Here is a 12743-nt window from a genome sequence, read left to right on the forward strand (position 1 = left end):
TGTAATCTCCTTCGTTTCTGGGTGTTTGAGTTGACAAACCAGACTATGATGCAACCAGTGAATATGCTCTATACCGTACACCTGTAGTGTTTCAAGAGAGTATTTGAGGACATACCAAATATCCTCAATCTTCTAAACAAGTTGAGGCATTGAAGGGCTTTCTTTATGATTGCATCAATGTGCTGGATGCAGGATATGTCTTCAGACTAATGCACGGCAAAGAACTTCAAGTTGTTGACTCTCTCTACCACCGACCCGCGGAATAAGACAGTTTAGCTTAGTTTAGAGATACAGAGCGGAAACAGGCCCTTTGACCCACCAAGTCCACACTGACCAGCGTCCCCATACAATAGCCCTTTCCTGCACACTAGGGACAATTTACAATCTTTACTGAAGCCAATTAACCTACGAACATGTATGTCTTTAGAGAGCGGGTGGAAACCGGAGCACCCAGAGGAAACCCATACAAACTCCGTACAGACAGCACCCGTAGTCAGGATCAAACCCGGGTCTCTGGCGCTGTAAGACAGCAACTCTACTGCTGAGCCACCGTGCCTCCACGACAGGTTTGTGGATGTTTGGCCTTCCTCTTCCAAAGTCAATAGTGAATTCCTTGGCTTTATTGACATTGAGAGCAAGGTTGTTATTCCGGCACCATTTAATCAGACGATCGCTCTCCCTCCTACACTCTGAATCATCATTATCCATAATTTGTTACAGATATTATAATATGCGGAGTTCCAGAAATAAATTGTTGTTATTCTATTCATTCATTGACAGTTAATCAGTAATAATTATGATAGGATTATCAAGCATCTCTATCATCTCTTAAGAATGCATTATGCCATTCTCTCATTTGTCTAATACTTACTCTTCCAAAATAACCTAAATAGGAAAGGTAAATATTTAATAGACCTGATTTGCTGTCAAAAACAATAGTGAACCTATCGGAGATGCTGTCAAATGAGAACTGCACGTTAACATAGAAACATAGAAAAGAGGTGCAGGAGTAGGCCATTCGGCCCTTCGAACCTGCACCGCCATTCAATATGATAATGGCTGATCATCCAACTCAGTATCCGATCCCTGCCTTCTCTCCATACCCCCTGATCCCTTTAGCCACAAGGGCCACATCTAACACCCTCTTAAATATAGCCAATGAACTGGCCTCAACTACCTTCTGTGGCAGAGAATTCCACAGATTCACCACTCTCTGTGTAAAAAATGATTTTCTCATCTCGGTCCTAAAAGACTTCCCTCTTATCCTTAAACGATGACCCCTAGTTCTGGACTTCCCCAACATCGGGAATAATCTTCCTGCATCTAGCCTGTCCAACCCCTTAAGAATTTTGTAAGTTTCTATAAGATCCCCCCCCTCAATCTTCTAAATTCTAACGTGTACAAGCCGAGTCTATCCAGTTTTTCTTCATATGAAAGTCCTGCTATCCCAGGAATCAGTCTGGTGAACCTACTCTGTACTCCCTCTATGGCAAGAATGTATTTCCTCAGATTAGGAGACCAAAACTGTACGCAATACTCCAAGTGTGGTCTCACCAAGACCCTGTACAACTGCATGGACGGATTAAATTGATGGATTTTAAACTTTGCCTAATATTTTAAACATGGAGTATAGCAAAACTAAGTACAAGCCTGCTCCTCCACAAGACACACGACTGCAGCCCTCACGCAAGCCTCACAGAGTCTGAAGTTTCATCTAGTTTCAGTACTGTTCATTCTGCAAACTCATTGGGATTGACATGACTTGCAAAGTGTGATGTACTTGAGCTTGAACTCCAGGCCAGAGCCGGAGGATTGGTTCCCATAGCCGACTCCCAAGGCTGAATTTGCGGGCCGGTATCTCGGCCCCTAGGTGGACCGTTCAAGCACCGTTGGACTCCTCTCGGAGGCCATGACCTCTGTTGGTCTGGCAAAACGGATAATCCAGAAAGGCTCTGGAACCAAGGGTGCCTGTAATGGACCTGCAATGGACCTGTAATTACTGGCTAGCAACATCATCAGTCGCTGGGCACTGCTGGCTATCGTTTTTACTTTATGAACTCAGAACATAGAACAGTGAAACACAGGAACAGGCCCTTCAGTCCACAATGTTCATGTCGCTATACTCATGATGTCTGGTTAAACTAATCACCTCTGCCTGCACATGATCCATATCCATCCACTCTCTGCATAATCCATGTGCCTATCTGAAACCCACTGTTGTATCTGGCTCCACCACCAACCCTGGCAGCAGGTTCCAAACACCCACCACTCTCTGTGTAAAAGGCAACACGCACATCTCCTTTAAATTATGCCCCACTCACCTCTAATCTTTAACATTTCCACCCAGGGAGAAAGGCTCCGTCTGTTTACCCTATCTATGCCTCTCATTGTATTACATATTTCTATCAGGTCCCTCCTCAGCCTCCCACGCTCTAGAGGAAACAGTCCAAGCTGGTAATTAAAACAGCACCTAAGTCAGTGCAATCAATCTCTCCAACCTTTTTCTGCATCACAAGAACCACACTGGATATCTGGGTGCAAAAAGCTGGCCCTGTTCCCAAGCCACTCTGGCATAAGTAATAGAAGATGATGTAATTCCATAACTTGAATATCACTCCACAGATGTGGTCATACATGCATATGCTTATTTTATGTCATACCATAAAAATACAGACACTCAGAAGAAGTGGCACAGCAGGAAAGTTCCTGTGTTGCAGCGCCAGAGACACAGATTTGATCCTGACTATGGGTCCTGTCTGTACGGAGTTTGCATTTTCTCACGTGACCACAAAGGTTTTCTCCAGGCGCTCCGGTTTCCTCCCACATTCCAGGTTTGTAGGCTAATTGGCTTTGGTAAAAATTGTAAATTGTCCCTAGTGGGTAGGATAGCGCTATTGGCGCGGACTCGGTGGGTCGAAGGACCCGTTTCCTCAATCTATCTCGATGGTCTATAGTCTTGATCCGTTTTCCATCCCTATCCATCTAGTTCAACCACAAAATAGTGAAGAGTGGGTGGAAAATTCTGGTAATTAACCCCCAGAAAGCGCTACACATGGCCAATTTTCTGCTCCTTATTGACTGTGCTTCTGGGTGTATACTGGGTTGTGTCTGCAGCACATCATTAATGTCAGTTTCTTGGCCTCCTTTCACGCTGATTACAAGGTGTCTGTATTTCCCTTGCCCTTTTAAATCTAATCGCAACTGGTTATTTTGTGTGCAGAAGGAGCAACCCACGAAATCTACCAACCAAGTAAATTGCAACAATAGAAAATTGCAACTCGCAGTACATTTAAGAACAGGCGTTTTAAATATAAAGTCTTTGCTTAAGGTTTCATCTCCTTTGACCTTGGTCTTTATTAGGAGATCTGCTTTCAATGCATGATAAAGAAGTAAAAGAGCACTTTCAAACTGTTACTGCACTGTATTTCGTACTTTAAAATATTTTAAGGACGGGTTACTATCTATTTTGAAACAGCAATTTGAACAATTGAAGGTTTCAGCATAACATAGATGATGCAACATAGTTCTCTTTTTGGAAAGGAAATAAACCAGACAAATTACACCTCTGAGGGACTCTGCGCTTTGATCTCTGTTACTCAATTAAGACCTCTGTAATTCAACATTGCTGCTTTTTAATGTGCGTTCAATCCCATCTTATGGGTTACTTGGCAATTTGCAGCCAACAATAAAAACTTTAACTATGACTCTTTGAACTTTCACTTTAAGTCTGCTTATTAGCTGGTCTATAATTTTGTCCCAGCTCTGACATAGAAACTGAAGCACAATTTTCTAATCTATCAAAGGGCTGAGAAAACTAAACTAAACTAAACCAATCCTGCTAAGTTTTGTTGCTGCTTCACTATGCAACGACAGATAGTTCAATATTTTAAAGGCCATAATTGTCAGACTTGCGTATAAATGTTTTCTCATTCCAAAGGGCGGCACAGTAGCATAGAGATGGAGGTACTGCCTTTCAGAGCCAGAGAACCAGGTTTGATCTTGACTAAGGGTACTATCTGTACAGAGATTGTTAGCCAAGACAGACACAGACATTGATAAAGAAAGGACAGGTTAAAAAAAACCCCAAATATTAGCAAGTGAGAAACATAAAGATAAAACACCAACAGCTTCTGCAGAAACAGTTAAAAAGGAGGAAAAGTAATGGGAATCCCTTATCGATCGAGATTAATTATGCCACGGATAAAGAAAAATTTAGGGAAATCAAACAAAAATGAATGAATAAACCATGAAAACATCCTGGAAATAGGAGAACTATGAGTGAAAGAAGAGATCAAAGTCACAAGTAAGACACTGGTAAGGCATAATAAGCACTGGAGAAATGAATGGGGATCTATTGGTTTTCACATGATGGTTTTGACTGTGATAGCAATGATGGTGAATGTGCTGGTTGTCATCTTCCACAATTCCACATATTCTATATTGGTTTACGTGGATTGAAAGGTGCCAATTATAACCTCACTGTTTAAGAAAGATGGGAGAGAGAAAATGGAGCCATGGACCACTTCACTTATCATCAAAAGGGAAGCTACTGGAATTTGTATCAGGGAAGTAGCAACAGGGCACTTGAATAATGATAATAAGATTGGATAGAGTTCACATGGATTAGACTAGGCTTTAGAGATACAGCGCGGTACAGACCCTTCGGTCCACCGAGCCCGCACCAACCAGCAATCACCCCGCAAACTAGCACTATCCTACACACAAAGGACAATTTACAATTTTATCGAAACCAATTAATCTACAAAACTGTATGTCTTTGGAATGTGGAAGAAAACCAGAAAACCCAGAAAAAGCCTACCCAGTCACAGGGAGAATGTGCTAACTCCGTAGAGACAGCACCCGGTCAAGATCGAGCCCAAGTCTCTACCACTACGCCACCGTACTGCCCTTATGAAAGGAAATTTGTGTTCAACAAATCAGTTGGAGTTGGAGGTTTGTGAGCTTGAATTTGGCAGGAAAGACAAGAATGAGCCAATTGATGCAGTGCAGATCCTGTAAACTGTAGATGCAGGAATCCTGAGCAAAACACAAAATGCAGGTGTAACTCAACAGGTCAGTCAGCACCTGGGAAGTGTTAGGGCATTTCTTCAGGCTGATTGGAGTAGGGGAGAGAACGCTGGTAAAGGTTTCCAGATTTCTCCCCCCTGCTCCAACTAGTCTAAAGGGCCCTGACCTGAAAATGTCACTTATCCATTCCCTCCCCAGATGGTGTCTGACCCACAGTATTGATGCACTGCATGTGGTCTTTCAAAGCCCTGTAATAAGATGTTACACAAGAAGTGGTTATTAAATTAGGGGCATAGTACTAGGTGTAATATAATGGCGTAGATTGAGGGATGGTTAAAGTACAAAAGTCAGAGTAGAAATAGCCAGGTCATTCTCAATGTGAAGAGTGGCATGCAGCAGAAATTGATGTTTAAAAACTATATCAATGGATAGCTCAAAGAGGGTTGTGGAAACTCATAAACTCAATAGGTTGAATATTGAGATTACAATATTTTCAACATATTATGGAGATCAGGCATTATGTAGGAAAGTGGGGCTAAGGTTTAAAAAAAACAACACTTTTACTGTTATCATTCATAGTCTGTGAGAGTGGATAGGTTTACAATTAAGATACCTTAGAATCACAGTCATACAACATGGCACAAGCCCTTGCCGACCAAGATGCCCTATCAAGCCAATACCATTTGCTCACGTTTGCTCCATATATCTCTGAACCTTTCCTAATCCATGTGCCTGACCAAATGTATTTTAAATGTTATTATTGCACCTGCCTCAACTGGCAATCCATATACCCACCACACTTGTGAAAAATGTGTCCCTCGGGTTCCTATTAAATCATTCTCATCTCACCTTAAACCTATGCCCTCTACTTCTTGATTTGTCTACTCTAGGGAAAAGACTGTGCATTCATCCTATCGATTCCTCTCATTATTTTATAAGATCACACTTACATAAGATCATTCCTCAGCCTCTTGCATTCCAAGGAATACAATCTTAGCCTGCCCATTCTCTCCTTACAATTCAGGCCCTTGTGTCCTGGCAACAACCTCTTAAATCTTCCCCGCACATTTTCCAGCTTAATGGCATCTTTCCTACAGCATGGTGTCTTCTTCCAGTTTACAGAACCTCCAGCAAGAAGGGCTCATCTAAATCCTTGTCAGATCGGCAAATCGTGTTCATGAAGATTTATTAGTCAAGTTTCTAAATGTCCACAGGCAGAAGCCATAGTGATACAGCATGGAAACAAGCCCTTCAGCCTAAATTACCTACACCAGCCAACATGTCCCAACTACACTGGTCCCACCTGCCCGTGTTTGGTCCATACCCCTCCAAACCTGTCCTATCCATGTACCCGTCCAACTTTTTCTTAACTGTTGGGATATTCCGTGCCTCAACTACTTCCTCTGGCAGCTTGTTCCATACACCCACCACCCTTTGTTTGAAAAAGTTACCCCTCAGATTTCTGTTCAATCTTTTCCCCTTCACCTTAAACCTACGTCCTCTGGTCCTCAATTTGCATACTCTGGACAAAAGACACTGTGCATCTTCCCATCTATTCCTCTCATGATGTTATACACCTCTATTAAATCACCCCTCTTTCTCCTGTGCTGCAAGGAATAGAGTCCCAGCCAACCCAACCTCTCCCTATAGCTCAGACCCTCAAGTCCTGGCAGCATCCTCGTAAATATTCTTTGTACCCTTTCCTGCTTGACAACATCTTTCTTATAACATGGTGCCCAGAACTGAACACAACACTCAAAGTCTCATCCACTGCCAGAAAATTGGCCGGGTTACTACCCAGGACGTTCCAATATGGGTTGGCAATGGATGAGACTCCTCATTAAAATCTGCCACCAATAGCAGTAATGCAGTGAGGAGGACAAAGATTATCATTCTACTTTTTCAATGCCACACAGCCAGTTAAACATGTGCAGGACGCTCCCCCACTGAGAGTACAAGACTGTTACTAAAGCAGTATGGAATTAGCAATAGCAGCTGCCAAGATTGTCAGGCCATCTCAACGTTAACAGTACATGGGATGGTATTCCAGTTTATAATAATTTGAGGCACTGAGAGCAACTTTGTCAAAAATAAATCATTTTTTGTTCGAAGTGATCAGTACGCCAAACCATGTTCAGAACTGAAAAATCATTATTCTTTAGCAGTTAATTTGAAGGTCCACAGCAGTTAATAAAATTATTTTCCTAATCATTTGCTTCCTGCTATTGGACTGGGAAGGGCTATGGAAAAATAAATCTAAACATTTATTGACCAAACTCACAGAGTGCTGGAGGAACTCTGCGGGTCGGGCAGCATCCGTGGAGGGACTGGACGGTGTTTCAGGACGGGACCCTTCTTCAGACTGAATTAATGTTTTTTTAATAAGAATCTGGCAGTTTCTGCCCACGCACCATAATTATTATATAATTTCCAAACTTCCATTTCCAGGCACTATTTAAATGCGAGCTGTTATTGTAAAATATGTCCAAGATACTTCCTTGAAATATTTGATACCGGGTCACTGGGGAGCGACAGAACAGGTGAGGAAAAGTTGAGCAAAGTTGGACAGAGAGATGTTTCCAGGGCCATGTTACCATGAGACTGAGAGAGAAAGTGGAAGTGGGGGGGGGAGGTGGGGAGGTGGTAGGGGGTCTTAGCGAAGAAATTCCAATGGATAGAGCCTTATGAATGGTCCAAGAGATGGAAAAGGTAATAATAATGTAGAAGGGTCTCGACCCAAAACCTCACCCATTCCTTCTCTCCAGAAATACTGCCTGTCCCTCTTAGCTACTCCAGCATTTTGTGCCCACGGTCATTGTTGGAGATCCTCTGCCTGTTGACTGGTCAGGAATTGAAAATAAAACCGAAAGGGTAGATCCCACCCTGCTAGAGTAGACCATGGAGGAGTGACATTGAGGGTGTTAAACTACACTAGGTACCGCATCTAGAAGTGTGTCACTTCTCACCAGTGCCTACCAACGTTACACTGACCGACTGAATTATCCCAGCAAAATCTCATCCTTTTCGCACAATTGGCATTGAGTTTCTGTTCATTCTTTGCATTCTGACCTTGAGGAGTATTGCCCGAATCTACTCCTCGTAATGTTTCCAAAAAGATCGTATCGCTTGCCAGCAAAGTTAGAATTCACACAAGTTGAAACAGTTCGAAAACTAAATGCAAGCCTCGTATCAGAGAACTCCAAAAGGCTGGCCAACATTCCACAGATAGCTCACGAGTACCAGCGATCTCCAAGTGTTTTGTAGTGAGCACATAATCCGTTGCTGGGATGTGGTTCGTTGCAGAAGGATGGTCATCAGTAAGATCACATCTATTTAGTCATTAATCTGTGAAGTGGCTCAGATAACGAATTGGCAAATTGATTCACAAAGCATCTGCCGAGATTATTCAGATTTGAAGTGAAAATCTCAAATTAGCCTAAACAATGGACACGTTGATTTATTGCTCTGAACAAATACAGGCGCTATTGGCGCTGCAAGTTTTATTAGCTCGTTAGAATAGCTGTGCACATTCCTCGGGAACTGAAGTCCCGTGAAGGACTTGGCCGAAGGACAGGAGCAGCACATCATTTAAAGGATGTTTAAACCCTTACAACCATTAAACGCATTCACCTCCCATTCATTGCCTGCTTCTCGGCCCAATTTACAAACTTTTCCTGCACTCACTGAGACAACTCAATACAGCTCCCAGCCCCATGTGGGGCAGTCACGCACACTTTACTTCTAGACTTTAGAGATACAGCGCAGAAGCAGGCCCTTCTGCCCACCGAGTCCGTACCGACCAGCGATCATCCCGTACACTAGTACCCCTCCAACACACAAAGGACAATTGACTTTTTTTTTTCAGAAGCCAATTAATCGACAAACCTGCACATCTTTGGTGTGTGGGTGGAAATCGGACCACGCTGAGAAACCCCACGCGGTCACAGGGAGAATGTACAGACAACACCCGTAGTCAGGATCAAACCCGGGTCTCTGGCGCTATAGGGCAGCAACTCTACCGCAGCGCAACGGTGCCCCCTTGCCCTATGCCACATCTTTGCCGCTTTGTAGAAAAAAAAACAGTGGTTTTTACTCAAGATTCCAGCTTCTGCGGTTCCTAGCATCTCCATCTTCCAGAAGAACAAATAGGTCAGCTACATTTATTGAGTGTGTGAAGCGTTAACCGCCGCTCCCCGCTGTCAGCGAGGGGTGAATCACAACAACAACAACAATGCAAAGATTTGCCTTAGAAATATGGAAAAAATTGGGTGCAGGAATAGGCCATTCGGCTCTTTAAGCCAGCATTGCCCTTCAATATGATCATGGCTGATCATCTAATATCAGTACCCTGTTCCTGCTTTTTGTCCATATCACTTGATTCCTTTAGCCCAAAGAGCTAAATCTAACTATCTCTTGAAAACATCCAGTGAATTGGCCTCCACTGCCTTCTATAGCAGAGAATTCCACAGATTCTCAACTCTCTGGGTGAAGAACTTTTTCCTCAACTCGGTCCTAAATGGCCTACCCCTTATTCTTAAACTGTGACCCCTGGTTCTGGACTCCCCCAACAACGGAAACATTTTTTATTGCACCTAGCCTGTCCAGTCCTTTAAGAATGGTATATGTTTCTATAAGATTCCCTCTTATCCTTCTAAATTCCAGTGAATACAAGCCCAGTTGACCCCTTCTTTCATCACATGTCAGTTCCGCCATCCCAGGAATTAACCTGGTGAACCTAACCTGCACTGCCCCAATAGCAATAATATCTTTCCTCAAATTAGGAGACCAAAACTGCACATAATATTCCAAGTGCGGTCTCACCAGGGCCCTGTACAACTGCAGTAGGACCTCCTTGCTCCGAAACTCAAATCCTCTCGCAATGAAGGCCAATATGCCATTAGCTTTCTTCACTGCCTGTTGTACCTGTATGGTTACTTTCAGTGACAGATGCACACACACACACACACAGGCTTAGTTGCACCGCCCCTTCTTCTAATCTGACACCATTCCGATATTGTTTAAGAAGGAACTGCAGATGCTGGAAAAATCGAAGGTAGATAAAAATGCTGGAGAAACTCAGCGGGTGAGGCAGTATCTATGCAGCAAAGGAATAGGTGACGTTTCGGGTCGAGACCCTTCTTCAGACTATTCAGATGATAATCTGCCTTCCTGTTCTTGCCATCAAAGTGGAGAAACTTGCGTTGCATTCCAATCAGTGCGTGTCAAGTGGAGCCCACCCTCTCGTCTCTGGTTCTGTCTGCAATATCGGTGCCCACGGATGTTTTCATAAAGTGAAAGGTTTAAAACTACTGACTCACAGTAAACAACCCATTTGCAAGACCCCCCGCCCCGTTGTGTAACACTTAGAAACATAGAAAATAGGTGCAGGAGTAGGTCATTCGGCCCTTCGAGCCAGCACCGCCATTCAATATGATAATAGCTGGTCATCCCGAATCAGTATCCCGTTCTGGTTTCTCACCATATCCCTTGATTCCGTCAGCCCGAAGAGCTATATCCAACTCTGTCTTGAATACATCCAGTGAATTGGCCTCCATTGCCTTGTCTGGCAGAGAATATCACAGATTCACAACTCTCTGGCTGAAAAGGTGTCTACTGTTGTACTTCTACTATTGCGACTACGCCCGGCCCTGGGGATGGGACGAGAGCTGGTTTGGACCCACTGTTAATAAAAGACCTTAAAACACCAACAACATGAATCCATCTCCAGATTCCAACCGGGCAGCGTGTGCTACAGATTACACTCTGGTCCTTGCTTCTTCTATCACTTTTGCATTTCCGTATTTCCTTTTGCAATGAGAGGGGGTAAAAAACATACTCACGTCGTGTTTATCTCCTGCTTTCACTCGGAGACTCTTGGTTACCACCGAAAGGGGCCGTAGCGCCAGAAAGCAAAGCAGAACCGCAGCCGGTGCTCGTAGAAAATTTAGGTGCCAACTTTTACCGTGATCCATGGTTTCCCCTCCGCTTCTAGAATGGCGGTAAAGGAGGGAATTAGTGATAGTGATAGAGATAGAGAGGGGGAGAGAGAGAGAGTTCAGCGGGCGAGCCTGCAAAAGGGTTGCTGGGGCAGCGAGTGAAGCGAAATGAAGGGTTGCTGGCGAAAGCGACTTCTCCACGCCCTCCCCTCGCACGCACCAGCTGCCACTGCCCCAATATTAGCCAAATATTTTGAGTCTGTTAACATCTGGCTGTTTGTCCTCACGCACCGACTGCCTGCTTGGCTGGAGCGACCAGATCAACTGCCCTCGTTCTGCCCCGGAGCCCACAGCTGTTTAAAATAAGCAGCTGACCAGAATACATAAAAAAACACACACAGCTGGAAGATGGGAATAATAAACCCCTTTTCAACAGAGCATCTGTAAGCTTAAGTCAAATATATACAACAATAAGCAAAGCATCAAATGCTTACATCCCAAATAGCAACTTCTGGGGGATAAAATGCGGCAATCGGGGATCCAAAGTCGACCAACGTTAACATTTACGATGGGAGGCTGAAAATCGGGTTAAATAGGAATAGCAGCTGCCCCGCCGCGTCTGTGTACAAGAGTTTGCTTTCTATCGAGCAGTTTTGTCCAATCCGATTTTGCATTTGGCTTATTCACTGTAAGGAAACTCTTTATGTAATGAGAATTCAGTTTACAAATCGCCAGCACAAGGTTTATTCCAGACTCAAATATTAAGCCCGTGGCAGCCGTGAAAGTTTGGCATAGTCTATCCCCGAATAATCTTATCATTTACTCCCGCTCCAATCTCTTTTGAAACATCCCAAGGAGTCGCTGAACCGAAGTTTCACATTAAACCCCCAACAGGTCAAAGCCACTGATTGTTTACCAGCTTGTAGATGGCGAGTGGGTATCCTGTGGGTTCAATGTGTCTCAGTCAACCGCCAAGGTTTTGGTGTTGCTCCTGTATCATTGCATACTGTATCATGCGAAAATGGCTGTTAGCCGGTCACCCCATGTCTGGGGGAAATATGAATCTGTTTTAATGGCTGCTTATAATGACAGCGTTAGCCCATGACAGAGTCGGTGCGATTGGATAATTCCACTGTCGCTCACAGCCGCGGACCTCTCTGTTGTAATTAACAGATTAGGTTTAAGGACATGTGCAGTTATTCACTCCTGCATTTCTGACAAAAATACCCCTTGCTCGGAGATAAAAGCTGAGAAAAACCTTTCTTGAGATTTTTTCCCCCTCTGCTCTCTAACTGAGGAACTGCAGATTCATGTAGAAAGGAACTGCAGATGCTGGTTTACACTGAAGAAAGACACAAAATGCTGGAGTAACTCAGAGGGACAGGCAACACCTCTGGGTAGAAGGAAGTAACGTTTCGGGTTGAGACTTTTCTTCATTTATGCTGGTTTATACCGAAAATAGATACAAAAATGCTGGAGTAACTCAGCGGGTCAGGCAGCATCTCTGGAGAAAAGGATTAGGTGACGTTCTGGGTCGGATCCCTTCTTCACCTGGCCTTCCCTATCTTCCAGTCTGATGAAGGACTCAGACACAAAACATTACCTATTCCTTTTCTCCACAGATGCTGCCTGACCCGCTGAGTTACTCCAGCACTTTGTGTACATCTTTAGTTTTGTTTGTAGTTTTGCTTTAGTCTGTGAGCCTTGGCAACTTACCCACAAGCAACTCATTGACTGATGAACAGTTGTCAACAGTCTCTTAGCTAAGAAAGATTATCA

At 43.8% G+C, this 12743-nt stretch overlaps 1 protein-coding gene across 1 annotated transcript in view; it reads right to left on the minus strand.

Moving 5' to 3' along the window:
* wfdc1 (WAP four-disulfide core domain 1) overlaps nt 1–12046 on the minus strand; it is a 35607-nt gene extending 23561 nt beyond the window's left edge. The window contains exons 1-2 of the mRNA XM_055648923.1: nt 11881–12046; nt 10869–11016 (exon numbers count right to left, since the gene is read on the minus strand). Coding sequence (XP_055504898.1) covers nt 10869–11000 — 132 coding nt within the window. The 5' untranslated portion in view covers nt 11001–11016; nt 11881–12046. The remainder of the gene's footprint in view (nt 1–10868; nt 11017–11880) is intronic.
* Between the last annotated feature and the right edge of the window lie 697 nt (nt 12047–12743).

This window comes from Leucoraja erinacea, chromosome 17, assembly GCF_028641065.1.
Source record: "Leucoraja erinacea ecotype New England chromosome 17, Leri_hhj_1, whole genome shotgun sequence".
NCBI classification, from domain to species: Eukaryota; Metazoa; Chordata; class Chondrichthyes; order Rajiformes; family Rajidae; genus Leucoraja; species Leucoraja erinaceus.